At 47.6% G+C, this 18,577-nt stretch overlaps 1 protein-coding gene across 3 annotated transcripts in view; it reads right to left on the bottom strand.

Annotated features, from left to right (window-relative positions):
- Positions 1-18,577, bottom strand: part of VIT (vitrin) — a 105,355-nt gene that overhangs the window by 21,134 nt on the left and 65,644 nt on the right. For 2 of the 3 annotated variants that reach the window (XM_040496509.1, XM_040496507.1), the window contains exons 8-11: positions 16,639-16,695; positions 9,797-9,841; positions 8,255-8,317; positions 3,678-3,825 (exon numbers count right to left, since the gene is read on the bottom strand). In XM_040496509.1, the coding sequence (XP_040352443.1) occupies positions 3,678-3,825; positions 8,255-8,317; positions 9,797-9,841; positions 16,639-16,695 (313 nt within the window). The remainder of the gene's footprint in view (positions 1-3,677; positions 3,826-8,254; positions 8,318-9,796; positions 9,842-16,638; positions 16,696-18,577) is intronic. The other variant, XM_040496508.1, reaches the window with a different exon arrangement.

The raw sequence follows: 18,577 nt of genomic DNA, 5'->3' as shown, positions 1-18,577 counted from the left end.
GTCCTTGCGTTTAGCCTTTCCGTGTGCCTGTTGGTATTAAGTGCAGTCACGAGCCTGTTGGCTGTGCACTTCTAAATCAGAGCTCAGCTGCAAAACAAGGGCTTGGTCCTAGGCTTTTTGCTCAAGCACAGCGTTTCAGTCTTCAGCTTGGTGGAAAGCTTCAATCATCAGAAGCTTTCTCGGCAGATGAGCAAAATCTTTGCTTTGAAGTCAATTTTGGTTGACATTGTAGGGATTAACCCAAGATTTAATACCTGCCCTCTCCCCAGTGGTCATGCATTTAGCTGTGTGCTCTTGGGCAAGTCACTCAACCTCTCTGAGGGCAGCACCGCCTCTCTTACAGCAGGCCTGTGATGATTGGGGAATGAACTCTGTGGTTGCCGGAAGGCTGGTGCGGTTGGGGGTTAGAGGCTTCTTCATGTGCAGGGAGGGGGGACGTGGGAGCATGCTGGTACCACAGTGGTTGAGGCCTCCCCTGGTCTGGATCAGGAGCAGAAGCCCAGGAAGTGCAAGGTGAAGGTGCGGAGGAGCAGAGACTGCGAGCCCGCTGCTCGGCTGAATGGGGAATCGAGGGGACAGAGAGACGCAGAGAGGCAAAGAGGGAAGGACCAACCACTTGTCAGTCCCGTGACATCACCCCCCTTCCCTTGGGCCACCTGGACTGATTTTCTGTTTCTTGCACCCAAAAGATCTTTGTGTAGGATGCTTGGGAATCAGGATTCGGAATGAGCACTGCATCCTGTAAATCAGATCATTTTTAATACTTCCGGTATTTTTATCTCATATTTGCCTTTTGTTTCCTGTTAATAGTATGAGTCTCTTAAATTCTAAATTTAAAAGCCTAAATCTAGCCGTGAAAGTCTAAATTCTGACGCAGCCCTCCTAAGGAAATGCGGGGAAGGAATCTTCTGAGCCTGGCACGTATGAGCAGAGTTTCCAGATTTCAGGGACTCCTGCCTGGCCAGCTTCTTCCCAGCCCACACCTCTCCTCGGAGCGCTCATTGTTGGTAGGCTGGGCACTTCCTGTAGAGCCTCATTTCCTCATTATAACACGCGGGACTTTCTATGGCCCCAAGGCTCTGTGATCCTGAGAAAGCAATGCGATCCCAGTGACCCTAAGGTGGGCACTGGAATCCACTGAGGACCCAAGACTCCAGGAGAAGGATCAGATACCAAATCAGCCAAACACTGGCCCTTCCTGCTTTTCATCTTCCAGAAACACAGGCCCCACATCTGCCTCTACTTCTGCTTCCTCCCCTTTCCTGCCCCACTCCCTCCCTCTAGATGCACTAAGACCATTTGGTAAAGAAAGGATTGAAGGGAGCCCCCTCAGGAAGGAAGCCAGGGGGCTGAAATCAGAAGCAATTTCAGCTGGGCACACGGATTTCCCTTCCACCTCACACACACTTCTTATACCGCCCTCCAATTTATTGTGTTCCCCACATTCCAATGAAAGATGCATCACCTCCGTGCAACACATCAGGTCATTACTGACCACGCCACCTAACTGGAACCAAGGCTGGAAGGAAGGGAGAGGCGGCTCGTTTAGTCTGTTAGCCCAACCTTCATTTATTGGGTGTCTTCCGAGTACAGAGCCAGTCACTGAATCACAGGACATCAGGGCTAGTGGCGCCCTAATAAATCATCCCGTCCGCCCCCAGGACTTCACAGATGGCAGCACTCACATGGAGAGGTTAAAGCACCTGCTTAAGGTCACACAGCAGAGCTCAGGCCAGAATTCAAGACATCCTGTCACCAGTTTGTTGTGCTTTCTAGCCCACCCTATGGCTGAAGGAAGGTGCAGATGATTGATTCGCTTCTATGAGTACATAAAGTGAAGGAAAACATGCAATTTCTCTTAAGTGCTCCAAATTAATAAGGACCCAGGATACAGAAAAAGATGAATAGCAAAGGCATTTTTAGAAAGCGAAATTGGAAAGCATGGAGGTAACTCTTCTTCTGCAAATGGTGATCACATTAGGAAAACGTGGGGGGAAATAGTTTTCTGGGGGGAAGGAGCCTTTATTGAATTGGTTTTCCTTCCCTGCTACATTTGCTCGTTCATCCGCCTTCCCACTGGCACACAACACTATTCTTCCGCCCATTTTTCTTTCCCCTGACATATTTATTACCTTATTTTCATATTATACTATAACCCTTGGTATACACAGCTTTTAAAGCAGCTATTTTTAATGCAAGATGACGCGCCAAGCTTTGAACCCCCCAATAAAATTGACCGGGGACATCTGGCACTAAAATGCTTACACTTCCTCCCTAGAGAAGCCTGCTCTCCGTTTGCTATCTTTAAAAAGTAACGTAGGAATGAAAATAGGTTGACATTTCGAAAACAAAACAATGACCAAAAAAATCTCATTTTTCTATTTCAAGTTAAAGTCTTCAAGATAGATCCCTTGAGAGTTGACATTTGACGCAATTGGTTATTTTCATATATTTGACTCTGACTATATACAAGGGCCAGGTAGCTCATCTACTAATTTTTCTTCAGAGGAATACAAGATAGTACTAAACGTGTCATTGGAATTCAATGTTAAAAGTACAAATGCTATAAATTTATGAAAACAAAGGATTTGTGATTATTTCTTTTGACAATTGAAAAATAAATATTCTAAGGTCTTTGAGATAACAGCCTTGATTAAAATACAGCTCCTGGAGATCCTTGGGGAATTCCAAAGGATCTGGAGACCCTCTGGTTGTTGTCAGGTACACATGTTTTTACTTTTTAGGTGCAGAGAAATTAAGTCGTGACTGAAGCTTCTGAGCCACAGGCACAGAGGTCTGTGTTAGTTTCTGCTGCTAAGGTTAAGCCGTGGGTCTGCGGGGAAGAAGGGGTCATCTTGTGTCTGAGAGTCCTTTGTGGAAAGGGAGATAACTATCCTGCCCTTAATGGTTTCTGGTCAAAGTCCATCTATTATTTGAGATTTGTGCTTGTTCGCTCTTCTGACCGTTTGCTTATTACCTGTCAATATCTGTATATCTGCTTCAGGGAGAAGTAGGTTTCTCGTATTATAATGAAATAAGATGGGCTTATTATCCCAAAGAAGAGGTTGAGATTGGATGTCAGTATGAATGCTCGATTTCTACCCCAGCTAAAATAATAGAACGGAATGGGGACAGGCACCTGGTGCTCAGCTGACTGACAGAGACCACTCCCCTCCCCGCCCATTCTTCCCCATTGCCTGGTGAGCTCTTCTGGTACCAGTGCAGAGGCCTAAGGTCATATGGAGAAAAGAGAAAGGTCAACCTAGAACACCATATCTTCTGGGCATCTTACCTGTCTGTATGCAGGAGTGAGCACATGGTACGGTCCACCTTCCTCATCTACAGATGACAAAACTGAGGACAAGAGAGAGGCGAAGGCCTAGCCTGAGGCCACGTGCTTGTTGTGGGCAGAGCGAACACTGGATTCCAGCTCTCCTCCTTCCAGATAAATATCCTCTGTACCAATCGGAAGTGCAAATGCCCTTTACCTCCAAATGTTCATTAACCTGTCCTTCCCTTCTGGAGGAATCAGATTTCTTAAATGGCACCTGAATTGCTTCAGTTTCTTTCACTTACATTTGTATTAGGGAAGACATGAATTTATGCTCTAGGATGCATTGGTATTATTTGTGGCACAAGATTAAGTATGTGACGCCACTTGGTTTCACAGCACTTACCCATACTGAACGATGCCCATCAGTGGACCAGCAGGGCCAATGTCAAGAGCTTGGGCAACATCAGCCAGGAACTGCTTTTGGATTCGGAATCGACGTTTGCCAATGCTTGAGCTCCCGTCAATTACAAATGACAAGTCAATTTTGCAGTCTGAGGAATGGAAAAGGGGTCTGTTATTCTGATGATCTCTCATTGCATTAACCTGGGCATTCTCCCCCTCCCTCTTTCCCCATCAGAGCCCTCCCCACCCCACCCCGAGAATCCAATGAAAAGAAAATAAAAAGAAGTGGCAAGATGCAGGGTATATTCACTTATTTATATTCCTGACAGATTTTCACTGGGCCCCAAGATCCGGGACACTTGGACTAGTACTTATTTCTATAAATGTTTTAGAATTCTCTGCCCCAGCCACACTGATAGACTTCAGAAGCAATGACCTCCCATTCAAGTTTGGGGAAATCCTGAGGATGGTTTCCTCGGCTCAGACCACATAGGTTCAGACCCCTAGATGTAGAATTCACGAAGACTGAGTCTCAGGAGCTTGTGCTCTCTAACTCTCATGTTAATTTTGTAGAATTATGTGTTGGGTCTTTATAAAGGCAAGAAAAAATCAGCAAGGCTAGTGCGGAGGGGAGGGCAGGAATGGTAGAATGAGAAATTAATACCAATCTTCTCCTCATGTCCCTGGGTAAGGCAACCATAGAATTAACCATAGAATTATCTACACCTATCAGTACTTGTTTGTAGCAGTCTTTGAATTTTTCCCTTTCTTTTAGTTGTGATAAAGACTGGGACATTTTTCTGGCTAGGATCCCTGGACTTCCATGAATATATGGAGGTTATGTTGGAGGTGGGGGCGAAGAGCTATTCTCGGCCTCTCAAATGCTGTAGAAATTGGTGGAAAGCCACATAGGCTAATAGTGTCTTCTTTGCTCTCGACTGAAATTGCATCACCTTAGTATGATAAAACTGATTATTCAAAGCTGATCAGAAGTTCTTATTGGGAGGTATGTATCCCTTTGATCAATAAAAAAAAAAAAACAAAAAAACAAAAAAACAAAAAAACGGGGAGGGGTGCCTGGCTGGCTTAGCTGGTTAAATGTCTGACTTCAGCTCAGGTCACGATCTCATGGTTTGTGGGTTCAAGCCCCACGTCAGGCTTTGCACTGACATCTCAGAGCCTGGAGCCTGCTTCGGATTCTGTGTGTGTGTCTCTCTCTCTGCCCCTCCCCTGCTTGTGCTCTCTTTCTCTCTCAAAAATAAAGAAACATTTAAAAAAAATGGGGAATGAATTGTTTAACAACTGCAATTTGGGAGACAAAAATATTTCAAAGCACAGTTCCACGTGGAGAAAAAGAGAGGGGGACAGTAAAATTGGGAATTTCTGGGCTGGAGCATCCATGAGGACACAAGGACCAGTGATGCCCTTTGTGCTTGGTGGTCGCAGCTGCCTGAACAAGCCTGGATCTCTTTAAGCTGCCATAGGATCGCCCATGAGGCCACTCTCAGCCTTCTCTTCTCTCCAATGCATGTTGTATTGCTTCCATGTGACTGGGGTCTTCCCTTCCCCAGAAGGAGGTCGGTGGGCAGGGAGGGATATCTATCTACCTACCAATCAATCAAAGTATATATATATATATATAATGAGAACAAGAAATGGACATGAATTGACACAGTTTTAAGCAGATTTGATGAGAAATACTTATTAAAGAGTGATACTACGGAATTGGCAGATTAAGGGAAAAAATTGTATCTGAGAATGTGCTTCATTATCTTGCACTGGTGCATGGCAATGAAAGCGAGGGGAGAAGTAGGCGATGACAGCGACCTCTCTGGGCCTGGCTGACTCTGCTCCATCTGGAATCAGTGCCTTGGCTCATCAGTGGATCTTGCAAACTTTTACTTCCTGTCTGCCTGGACATTTAGTGCCGGCCAACTCTTCTTTTTCTGCTGGCTTCCCCTGTCCTTTGCTGCCCCCAAACTGTCTATACCCAAGCATGATCCTTGAGATGAAGATTACAGGAATCAAATAAAATCAAGAAGTGAAGCTTAAAGATGTCACAGAAGCCTGGGAAAAAGCAGAAGAGAAGCAGAACAGTTCTAGGGCTACTGATGTACCCCACACAGGGCCAGCCCATTCTTTCCTATGTCTGAGCTTGCAATGAGAATTGTTGCCAGCAGGTGGCAGTGGTGTTCTTCAGGGCTTGCCGCTCACCAGGCAGGCACCTGTGGTTTGCTAGAAATGAGGACTCCCAGGCTCCACCCAGATCTACAGAATCAGATCCCCATTTCAGCAAGACCTCCAGGTGACCTGTGTGCACATTAAAGTTTGAGAAGCACTCCTGAACAGGGCTTTTTCTTCTAGATGTCAGTAGATTAGTTTCTTTTGAAATGAAAAACTTTTTTTTTTTAAATAACTGTTAATTAGAATAAGGCCCTGAAGTGACTTCCTTTCTTTTTTTAAAAGAATGTTTATTTTTGAGCCTGGGAGGGACACAGAGGCTCCTAAGTAGGCTCCTCTCAGACAGCAAGGAGCCTGATGCAGGGCTTGAACTCAGGAACCGGGAGGTCATGACCTGAGCCGAAATTGGATGCTTAACCGACTGAGCCACCCAGGCACTCTAAAGGCGGTTTTCTTTTTAAATAAATAAAGCCCACGGGGCACGTGGCTGGCTCCGTTTGTAGAACTTTGACTCTTGATCTCTGGGTCAGGAGTTCAAGTCCCATGTTGGGTGTGGAGCTTACTTAAATAAAGCAATGAGCCTCTTCTTCATGGACAATTTTTTCTCATTTCTTACAACTTGAACCTCGTTCAGGATTCAAGTGTTCACTTCATAGCTAGGCTTTAAAGAAGTTGAGATGCTCTCTATTTGCTTAGGTCTCTTTACTACTACCTGATGGCTGACATTGGAATCACCTGTGCTCCCCATTGCCCAGAATGCTTTACTGATCTGGCTTTCAGCTCTGCGCATGTGCTCACTGAGACACAGCGGCTTTCTCGTATTGAGAGGAAAACATGCCGATATGAAGATAGCATCACTACTACAGGATAGAACTGAGTTACTAAATGTTCAGCATGAACAATTTATTACGGTCACAGAGGGCAGAGGTTGGAAGACGAGGAAGAAAAGGTAAGATATAGTGTCTACGGGAATCAATCTACCAATTTTCTTAATTGCTTTGGTTTTCTCCAACATGATACAATTTTTATAGATTAATGCTTTGTGTTGTCTCATACATTAGGCCAGTGTTTCTTAACCCTGGATATATATCAGAGTCGCTTATGCAGCTTCAACAAATAAGAATGCCTGGGAATCTCTCTGGGCTGTGCTTCTTAAGGTTTGATGTGCAAAGAAATCACTTGACTCAGTAGGTCTGGGGTAGAGCGTGGGATTCTGCCTTCCTAACAGGCCTCCAGGTGATGCTGATGTGGCCAGACCATACACTGAGTAGCAAGATCTAGGGTGAGTGGGATTCAGTAGGTATGAGCAGGAACTGGACATCTTGAGTCTTCAGGTGATTCTCACACACAGCTGGGTTGGGGCTCACAGCGCCCTGGTAGCTGACTTGCAGCGACTTTCCAGGGGAATCTGCGGGTGCTCCCTTGGGCCTGTAGCACTCACCTGCCTCTCGGTTTTCCTCTTTCCCCCCAACCCCGCCCGGATCCCTCCTGTCTGGTATCCTCAGGTGGCTTCTCCACCTATTTAGTGCTGAAGTTCTTCAAGTTTTTTCACTTTTTAAAAATGTATTTATTTATTTTGAGAGAGAGTGGGGGAGGGGCAGAGAGAGAGAGAGAAAGAGAGAATTCCAAGCAGGCCCCACTGTGTCAGCACAGAGCCCAACACAGGGCTCAATCTTGCAAACCATGAGATCATGACTGGAGCCGAACTCAAGAGTCGTATGCTTAACTGACTAAGGCTCCCAGGCACCCTGGAAGTTCTTCACGATTAAGCCCTCTGGTTTCCCTAGGTCACCTTTCCTGTTCTCATGACCTTGGTTTTAAACCCTAGCTCATCATCTTCCAACTCTGAATTCCCAGGGGGCTCCTCCTTCTCAAGTCAGATCTGGGGAGTCAGGCACCTACTGGACCAAATGTCTTTCAGAAGATGGAAGACAGAAACCATCTCCCTGCCCTACCCCTGTGGACCTCATGGCAGTACCATTAGCCCAGCTGCTTCCTCTCTCATACCTCCCCCTCCAAGCCTCTAGATTCTTCCTCTCTGTTTCCTGTTTCTCTCCATTTCCAGTTCCAGGTCGGAGCTCTGTCTGCCCTCATGCCCAGTAAGCCCCTGGCCCTGCTGGCAAGCCGGTCTCCTCCTCTACCCCCCTCCTTTGTCTCCCTTTTCCATCCCACCCTGTTGCCATAGTGATGTTTAAAAAATCCGATCCTCTCCCCTTCGTGTACACAGTTTAAATCCTCCATAAGCTTCCCTTTCCCCTTAGAACAAAGTGACAGAAGAGAGGAGATCAATAGATCCAGGGTGGGAAAGAGGTGGGTTTCGGTGGGAGTAAGCGGGGAGAGAGGGAAGCAGATTGGATGTCACGGCCACTATGGGTTTCTAGTTGTCAGTTAACTTACTTGGATCTCCCTGGGATAGCGGCTCCAAAGTCTGTGTGCTTAATTCTTCTTTTGGAACAAATCCTGGAAAGAGCAGTAAAACTTTTGGTGACTTACAAGAACAGGAAGCATCTGGCCTTACCCCAGGGATGGGGACATAATGGATATTCACACCCGGCTGCAGGGTGAGGGGCTTGGCTACAGGCTTGACTGTGTTCTTCTCCACACCACCCCCACCTTGAGAGATAAGACTGAATTACTGACAGTCTACAAAAGACATGGCAGCTTATGGGTGCTCAGGGGTCTGAAGTCAGAAACTTGAGTTCTGTTCCCTACTGCCTGTTAACTGAGTCTGTCTGAGCCTTAGTTGCCTTACCTGCAAGCAGTAAGCACTTTGCCAGTGTGAATTATCCCTCTGTAAAACTCTGAAAATCTCAAGGTCAGGGCATGTGTCTTACCCATCGAATAAACCTTCACGGTGCCTATCACCATAGGTCCTCGGTCAACATTTGGTGACTGAGTCAATGCACAAAGATGGGTGAGACACATGGCCAGTCTAACTGGCGGGGGGGGGGGGGGCAGATGTAAGCTGCTGGGCAGGAGATAAGATACCAGCAACTCCAACAAGTGAGAGGATCTAGAACGCAACCCCTCCCCTCCACAGCCTGAGATTAGAGGGGAAGCTACAAAAGGGTTTTGTCCTTTTAGTGCGTGCGTGCGTGCGTGTGTGTGTGTGTGTGTGTGTTGAATTTCAGCCTTGGGAATGTGCTTTAGAGCCATTTACATGGAAGCCAAGTTCACACATGTATCATATAAGGGAATAAAGACCATCAATAAGATGGCCTGGGAAGTTGGTCTTCCTATTTTCAGCATGCCTGGAGTGTGGGGTGCCCTCCCAGAGGCTCCGTCAGAGGAGAGAAGTGCGGGGGGCTCTGCTCTTGGCTGTGGTGAGCTTTCTCCAGGCTTGTTAGTTTTTCCAATTTGCCAAGCACATGATTTCATCTTTCCATGAAAGGTCAGTCTGCTCATCCCACTTCTTCACATCATTTTGAAAATTCGCTTTGGGTGTCTAACGGCATTTCTCAGCCAGGAGCCTCTCAGGGAAACTGTCCAAGGCTCCATGTTGGAGGGAGGGGGGAAGAAACGTGAGGCCAGAGGCCTCTCCTCCACCCCGTCGTTCCCTACCAGTAAAATCTACCCTCAGACTGAGAGCCAGAAGGCTGTGTTTGCAGTTGGAGTTTCAGATCCTTAATTCAGTAAACAGTAAACAGCGAGCAACACTCATTCATGTCAAGGGCCAAGCTGAATACCACTTTGCAAAGAAGGACAGGGCAACAGAAGGAAGTCAGAGTGTGCTTCGAGATGGAGTGAGCCTCTAAACCTAACTTTGGGGTGAGGAACTCACTCCCTTGTATGTTCGGGTCTTCATGACTCTCACTTCCCTTTTGTTATCCGGTGGACAACAGTGGCCTCTGTGCCAACAGCTGGATTATCAGACTCTCGTGATTCTGTAATCCTATGTCTCCATCTAGTCATGGCCAGGGGGTTGGGCTGTATAATTACCTGCATCTAAAAGGACCGATCCAGGTTTCCACAAGTCCATTTCCCCTGATTTTCAAAATTAAAAAGAAGCAAACTTGTTATTTAGGTGAAACCAGCAGAAACTTTCAAGTGAACTGCCCGGATGATAACATTTTCCACTTGTGGCAGAGAGTTAAATAAAAGAACACGGGACCAGACGTTAGGAAGATACCACCTAAAACCTACAGCGTTTTTTCTCCTGGGAAGCTCTGAAAACCAAAGACAAAAACATCTTTGCCCTTTCCTTTCTTTTACTGTGCACCAAGAATCATGGACTATAAAAATCCCGGGATTCAAGGGGACCTAAAAGCTCATCCAATCCAGACCAACCTCCCCAGCATGCTTCCACAACATCACTACCAAGTGAGTGGATGGCTGGTGCTTGGATACCGCCAGAGACAGGGAACTCATTACATACCCAACCAAGACAGTACATTTCTTCTCGGACCTTTGAGACTGTTAGAAAATTTTTCATCATATTGATCGGAAATCTTAATCCACCCCTCCATCCACACTTACTAAGCGCCCAGCATATACCCAATATCATTTCAGGTACATTTGACTCACCCATCTATTTTATGTTCTCTTCCTTAGAACCACACAGAACAAATCTGGCCCCGTCAGGGAGTGGGCAGTCCACTCATTTCCTGGGGCTCGGCTGCTCATTGTGTGCCTCATGCAGAATAAAGCAGAGTCACCGGGCATTTCTATGTGCAGTAAAATGTTTAATGCCCCACTATAAACTGGGGTTGATAAGGTAGAAAGCGTGGTCAGGAAGGGAGGGGGATTCTTACCCAATAGTCCCTGACGTCTTTTGGAGAATCATGGCCAGGAGGGGCTCAGAGGCAGCACAAACGTGTTACGAAGCCTCATAAGGACACCAAAATAGCTGTTTCTCTTCCTCTGTCCCTTCCTTCTGTCCCCACCTCCCCAGCTCAGAAAGTGTAATCAGCCCATCAGCTTTGCGGCAGGCTGAAATGAGTAACACACCCAAAAGAAGTGATGTTTTCCTTCATAGGATGAAGGTGCCCGGCTATTTTGAAAGGCCGTCTGCGTTCGTGCACATTCTGATTTAGTGGTGAGAACTGAGTTTAATCTGGCTCAGCCATTAACCAGGCGTACACCTTAAACAAGTCTCCTACCCTCTGTGAACCTTAATTTCTCTGCGAATCACATTAGCAGGTTGGGTGAGATGATCTCCCTGTTCAAATATTTATGACTTAGAAGTTTAAACGGTCGGCTCGCCTCATTTCTCTATCGCCACCTACTGGTAAACACACGCACTTCACCCTTTCCTTGAAGAACGAGTCTGGTAGCATCTCAGTTTTTGCCCAAGGCTTTCAGCACCCTTGAATGCTACAACGAATTAGAATTCTGGGCATACTTTAGCAAGAGAGAAACAGTTCCCTGACAGCAGGGAACCAAGCCCTTCCTCCTGTCCTGGGAGCCTGTCTTTCTGTTGGTGCCACTTATATTTGTTTGGGACAAGCATGAACCAAATCACTTATCCAAAAGCCGGAGGCTGAAAAATATTTGGACAGCTGAGACTTGGTGTTTTTTGGACTTGGTGGTGATGGGAAGGAAGTCTGTGAGAACACTGACTTTCTGGTGTTGAAGAGTAACCAGGTGATGTGAGGATAAAAGGCACTGGAAGACCCATCCTCTGTCTACCCAACCTTGGCTGGGGGGTTGGGGGACTTGCCTACCTTCTCTGACCTCAAGTTTTCTCCTGTGTAAAGCTGAGGTCATGAACACCTGCCTTGACCTGCTTCCCACAGAGGTTAATGTGTACAAAATCACATCGCAAAGTGTAAGCCAGTCTTAAAAAACAAGGACTTATTTTTTGGGACGATACTCGCTTGGTCATCTCATAGATACAGTCAGCGTCTAAGGGAAGAATTGGCTCTGAAGGATTTCCGTGGAAAAAATGTAGATCCGTTAACGTTTACTAAGAGCGTGCTGGCGTCAGGCACTGGCCAAGCACTTTGCAAGTTTAAGTCACAACGGCCCCGTGAGTTGGGTTACGGCTGCGACCTCACGTTACAGGTGAGGAAGCTGAGGCACAGGGAGAGGTCGAGCTGAACTTCGAGCTCAGGCTCCAGAGTCTGCACTTAATCACTCCCTGTTCATCACACGTGCGAAGTCACTGTCACGTCGGCATCTCAGGGTCATCTTAGGCCACTGAAGGACACACAACCTGGCACACTCCCCGTGACTCACGCTAAATGTGGGGGACCCCCATATCCCTGCTCTGAGACCCTGGTGATGACCTCTGCACTGGTGACAGCTTCCGTTCCCTGCACATCTGGAGGTGACCAGCACAAGACCTAAGCGGGAGCTGTAAGACACGGCCCTTAGGGCTGTAAAGTTTTATGGGGCAGAAGCACAGTTGGCCCTTCGCCCCCCCCCCCACCGGGTTCTCCCCAGAGAGTCCCCTGGAGTGTGAGTGTTAGGAGGTGGCGGTCTGAGAGGCAGCAGGCCTCCGGAGCTGGGGCACCCCCGTACCCTCCTTCCCTTGGCCCAGCTCCCTGCCTGGAGCCGCACGGTCCCTGTGGACAGCTCCCTCTTGCTGTAGTGAAATGGCACGCACTCGCAGAGCCGCTGGCTGGGCCAGAGAGAACACAAGGGCTATCAGAGCAGGCTGAGGACAGTCCAAGGTTCTAGGCACTTGATCTGTCACCGACGCATCCATAATGCTGGGTTTACAGACGGGTTGCCCTCCCAGCTTGGTGTGGGATATTGGTTTGGGACCTGGCAGCCTTTTCGCGTGCAGACAACATTAATTCCATGGTTGGGTTTCCAGGCAGGTGAAGCCTATTGGATCGAACACGGTAGCCTGAAGCCAGACAGCAGAAGCAGAATGGTTCCGAGGCAAAGTCACCGAGTTCTAACTGAAATCATCAGAAGCACCCTCCTTCCCCTGGAAATACAGCTGGTGTGGCCATGCTAGCAAGGTGGCTCCTGTCCCCACTCAGAGGGTGCTGGAAGGAGGGGCAGGGCCTGGCAGTGGAGGCCAGAGGTGGCAGTGGCCTTACGGATGACTCTGAAGGACCAGGGTGTGGGGCCTTCTACCTGTGGAGGCAGAATTCTAAGAAGAAAATATCTTAGTTGTCTTTGTAGTCCTAATGCAAAGCACAGTGTCTGACATCTAGCATGCTCAGGAAATAGAATTTCTTTTAATTAAAGAACAGTTCCTCTGCAGTGGGGATGGTGGCTTAAGTTGGGGAGGTTGGGCAGAAGGCATGGTGGGAGGTGGGTTTTAAGTCTGGCGTCCTGGGGAGGAGAGGATGAACTACTGAGGCCAACGACAATCTCATGAGGTCCATGTATAGCTGTCCACGTCTGTTAGTGGGTTGCCTTAAACACAGGTATTTAGTGGGGCGCTGAGATTTGGTCCCATGTGGTATAGATTTGTATCAGTGATGAGAAAAGAGGCAGGTGGCACATTAATCCATTATGCGGATGACAGAAAAGTCGGAAGGATAGTTAATACACTAAATGACAGAATTAAGATACAGGAAGATGGCAAGAGACAAAACTGAGGAATTTCACAGCGATAAGTGTGATATTCTAAGTTGGGTTCAAAGACTCAATGGCACAAAGACAGGACGGATGTGACCTGCTTCTGTAGAAGTGCAAGAGAAAAACACCCTGGTGACTTGAGTTACTGAGTTATTGCCATGATGGAAACAGAATATTTAGGCAGCGAGAGGCAGTGCCCTGGCACACACCCCTTGTAGGTGGCATCGTGTTCTGGTCTGAGTGCTCTGTGTGAGTCCTTTGAGGACTGTGGTCACAATCTGCCAGGTCACAGAAAGACCTGTGGGAGGAACCGGAGAAATTTATCCTAGAAAAGATGAGACGTAAGGTGGATGTGAAGGCTCCTTTTGTATATTTGAAAGGCTCTCAAATTCATACTCTTAAAAATGAGTGAAGGGGCGCCTGGGTGGCTCAGTTGGTTAAGCATCCAGCTTTGGCTTAGCTCATGATCTCATGGTTCATGAGTTCAAGCCCTGTGTTAGGCTCTCTGCTGACAGCTCGGAGCCTGGAGCCTGTGTCTCCCTTTCTCTCTGCCCCTCCACCTCTCGTGCTCTGTCTCTCTCTCTGTCTCTCAATAAATAAATAAATAAATAAATAAATAAATAAATAAATAAATAAATGTTTAAAAAAATGACCGAAGACCCCAAGGGGTTCTTGTTTGTGTGTTATCCTACTAAAAATCAAAATGCTCGGTCATTTGAAACAGAATGTTAACTATTTCACCATTTATTATGCTTTTTTTTTTTTAACATGAGAAATAGCTATTTTCCAAAATAATTCAGTGACAAGGGTGACAAATTTCTTCAATGCCTGGCATAACAGAAGACTGTGGGAATCTGATATCTGTTCCTCAGTCTGTTGGGACATGTTTCGGTTGAAGGACGAGAAGAAAGTCTGGCCTCACTCAGTTGTGCGGTGGGAGCAGGGAGGACATCCCAGGATCCCCATGAGCAGGGTCCTCAGGCTTCACTCTGAGACACACTAGTTTAGCCAAATTAGGATCAATGGGCCTAAGTTCTAGATAGTTACGTCTAACAGTGAGGGGGCTGGGACCCCTCCTGACCACTCACTCAAAGGTATCTGACGTGGGGCAAAAGCCTTTCTCTGGCATATTTGGTGGGGAATCAGACCAGAGGCAGTTTATGCAATTCATCCCAATTCCATGTCTCAGTGATTTTCTAGCTGAAGAACTGGGCAACTTGCCTGATAGGCCTGATTACCTCTGAGGTGAGAGCCTGACAGAGGGTATCTAAGAGCCCCAAACGTTCTGACCTGCCTTTGCTCACGGTGTGCGAGTGGCTTCTGCCCACAGGCAGGAGCCCTAACGAGGCTGCGGGACCGGTGAGGCCTGGGTGCCCGTGGGCTAGGAGACACTCCGAGGCCAGGGCTCTCTGGGGGTGGGTGGGTGGCTCAGAGCAAAGTTCCAGGGATGACGGTGAGGGAAGGAGCTGCGGAAATGGGTAGGATTTGAGGATACAAAGGCAGCTGGGCGCATCTGGAAAGTTTAGGAAGATGGAGCATAATGGCTGGGAGCATGAAAGACAAAGGGAAAGGAATGAGGGCTCAGAGCTAGAGAACTAGAGAGGTAGCATTAGAAAAAGAGAATGGGGTCAATCACTGAAAGTAACCTTGGGTTCTTGGGAGTCAAAAGTAGGAGCTTGGAGATCAGGTAACGTGCCTCATTACCAACCACCCCCTGAGCCGTGTCTGATTTGTGGTGTATGTGAGCTCAGTCAATCCCAGAGGCGGGTCCTGGGGTGTGCAAGGTGGGGGCATAGGCCGCCCAGGCGGGAGCCTCTCAAGCAGACCCAACCCATGAGCGCTACTGGGTGTCTGCACGGCTGGAGATTTTTCTCTTTGACACGCCAAGAACAGACAAAGCAAAGAGACGTTTTCTAGAAGGTAAAACGCCTTGGCATGCCCACAAACTCTGACCACGTGGCAGGATGAGCTGCAGGGGCCAGCAGCCAGTGCGTGGGGAGTAAGGTATTTGCAAGGGTGCTGGAGCACGGCTGGTGAGCAGCGGGCAGCTTACCCGGGCTGACCTGTGCTCCAGCAGGCTTCTGGAAAGCAGCTCTGGGAGAATCCTGACTTTGGATACCTGATGGGATCACCCGGCATCAGCTGATTCAGGTGCAACCAGCAGTCTGCTCTCCTCCCTTAATTTGCCCCCTAGTATAAGTGCCCCCGGTTCAGATCTTCCTCGGAGGTCAGCCAAGCTGGCTGAGCTTGGCTCTCCTTCTGGGGGTGGTGGAGGAGGCAGAGATCCTAGCCAAGGGGACAGGGTGAGGGAGTGCCCCGTGCCTGGCTGCCTGAAGGGTCCCGGGGGCCTACTGAAGGCTAGGATGGCCTTGGAACCCTTGCCTTGCCCAGAGATCTGATTCTTAAAACCCTTTGTCCAGGACAACAGCGTGTGCTTTGGCAAAGGTACAGTTGGGCAGCAACTAGATGGGGGACCACATGGAGCCCCTGCTCTGATCCAGTATCAAAGCAAAACAGAACCAATAGTCTCTAGGAATCTTTTAACATGCGGAGGACAGACTGGTATCCCCCAGCAAGAGTAAAACCTGGACTCTTTTCCTTGGGAGACCCAGGCCCCACGTGGCAGTGCCCTGTGGCTGCAAAAGGCTTTGTGTCCCTGGATCAAGTGGATCAGCTTGTGGCCCAGGCCCTGAGCACAGTTTGTAGAAAGCGCCCGGCCCTGCTGGATTTTCCTTTCTAATCTCTGCAGGCCTCCTCCAGGGCATCACAGAGAAGAGAATTACTTGCCTCATCCCTCTGCCATCCCAGGGCTTGGGCCAAACTTTAAGGGATCCACACAGACGTGAACAAAGGGTTGCTGGGAGTGTCATAAGTCACAGAATTCCTGGAGGAGAGAGAATGGGCTTCTATTCTCCATATCATAGAATTACCCCAGCAAGATCGGCTCTGCCCTTCCCTAGACAAAGCCACAAATTTTTCTCTTTCTTTTACCCTAGTTCCTCAAGCATAAACCCCAGAGAGTATCCCTTTTCAGGTTTACAAGAGCCTAGTTACTGAATCCTTAGGAATTTCCATCATAACCTGCACAAAAGTGCCTCGAGGGAACAGCCATGGGTGAAAGCTTTGCATTCCTTTCAAGTTTCCTCACAAGCTGGGCCCCTGAGCAGTATCTCCTGTTGGCATCACTGGTTTAATGCCCTCTGTCCAAATCTAAATCAAATGGCAAGGATCTGGAATGACAAAGCTCATGTAAACACGCTTAACTTCCATCAGTAGCTGGAAAGGTGAGTTCAGGTTCTTACCTGGATCCGCGCGGGGGCTGTTTTGGCCGCTTGTGTAGGTGCTGGTGGCCCAGAGATCTGTAATAACATTTGACCGGTCAGAGCATGAATTTTCATTGAACTGTTCTCATTCTTTCCATGATCCAGCCTAGCAAGACATTACCAAGGTCAGAGCTAAGGTAAAGCTTTGTCCTTGGGTGGTCTGAACCTACCCCGAGGAGGCATTGAAATGGAAAAAAAAAAGGGGGGGGGAGCAGGAATTCAACTCAAAAAACTGACTGAAAATTCCACATAATAATCACCCTTGTATTTCACAATTGTCAAAGTAAGTATCTTTTACTAAAGTGCCCTATTTTTTTTTATACTTCATTATTCTTACAATAATTCTCAACGGTGCCACTCCTGAGGAGGTTAAAGTAATCCTTCAATAGCAATGTCACTTAACATTTAACAATTTGCTTAAATGGCGTTAACAGGGTATTGACACAAATAGCATTAGCTTTCAGTCATTTTAAAGGCACACGAAGGGTTATCCTTAATTACTTTATGAGAAAATCAAATGCAACTTCGGTGTTCATTATTTATTGGGCAATTGCTCTGAAGCAAGGCTTTAAAAGGAAGGAGGGGGATTTTATAAAGAGGGAACCATAGAAAATGAGCTGAGAGAAGGAACCAAGTTTCAGGGAGGGGGAGAGAAAAAAAAGGTCATGGAACAATATCAATTTCTCTTAAAACCCAAACTGTCCACAAGTCAACGTTTCCCTCCCTTTGACTCTGTTCCATCCGTCTGAATACAAACTCTAAATAGCTTTGTTTTCTGTCTCATTGTAACGATAACATGTGCTCACTGTGAAAATATATGCGGTGTATAGCAAGAACCCACATGCAATCCCTCTATCCTCCGGTTGCTGGTACACAAGTGAGATCAGCACCCGTGCTGTTTTGTCGACTCCTTCCTTGAGTTAACAACCCACCACAGGCCAGTCTCCTGCCAGGAGGTGCACATATTCATCAAAATGGTAATAGCTGTGTGCTAATTGCTTTAACCATTCTGATGGTGGACAATTAAATCGCTTGTACTTCTTTTTCTGTTAGGAACAACATCTGTGTCCAGGCTCCTTGTCCCCCTCAGATGACGTTACCTCAGGATACATTCCAGTAGGTGCAAATTCTGGGTCGTTTCTCTACACTTTTGCCCAAACCACGTATCCTCAGTTTCTCATGTGAATTGGTGAAGAAGGATGTGGTATAGCTTAATTTGCATTGATTTGACTCCTGGAGAGGTTGAACATCTTCTGCTCTATTTATTGGTCATTTACAGTTCTTCCACTGTGGCTTGCCTGGTCATGACCTTCACCTATTTTTCCATGGGAATGTTCATCTTTTTCTTACTATTTGTAAGACTGGACTTGAAGACCTAAGTTTTCCAGATAAACTTAACGACAGATACGCTTTCAGAGAGGAGCTAAACGGCGAGAAGGTGAATGACCACAGCCGCCCGCATGTCTTGCCACCAGGCGGCGCTCTGCTCCCTTCCTTGGTTTACCCTTCTTCGTGGGCACATGTAATGTTAGGTCTCCTGAGTCACCTGCGGCACTCTTGAAAGGAACCCGACTAGGAAAATCATGCCCAGCAGAGCCACCCCACCCTTGTAAGCCTGCGGTAGATTCAGCTGACCCTGCAGAGCAGGCCTGGAGGGATTTTCCATCTTTTCCAGAACTCCTTCCCCAGCATATCTACGGATCTGGTTCTACTGGCTGCCCTCTCTGGTTGTGGGATGTGGCTCTGTGGGTGCCCGTGTAGTCTGGCTTCTCTCATGACGGACAGCCTCACTCCTGTCCCTCTGAGAAGTCTCTGTTGCTCTGGCTCTTGGCTCCCTTACCCCCAGCCTTGATTTGTTCCTCACTGTCTTGTTAGGTTTGCCTATTCACGGGTCAGTTAAGGGGTGTCCAGACCCATC

The sequence above is a fragment of the Herpailurus yagouaroundi genome, unplaced genomic scaffold, assembly GCF_014898765.1.
Source record: "Herpailurus yagouaroundi ecotype Mexico unplaced genomic scaffold, PumYag 188, whole genome shotgun sequence".
In the NCBI taxonomy this organism is placed as follows: domain Eukaryota; kingdom Metazoa; phylum Chordata; class Mammalia; order Carnivora; family Felidae; genus Herpailurus; species Herpailurus yagouaroundi.
This window is presented reverse-complemented; position numbering and strand designations above follow the sequence as displayed.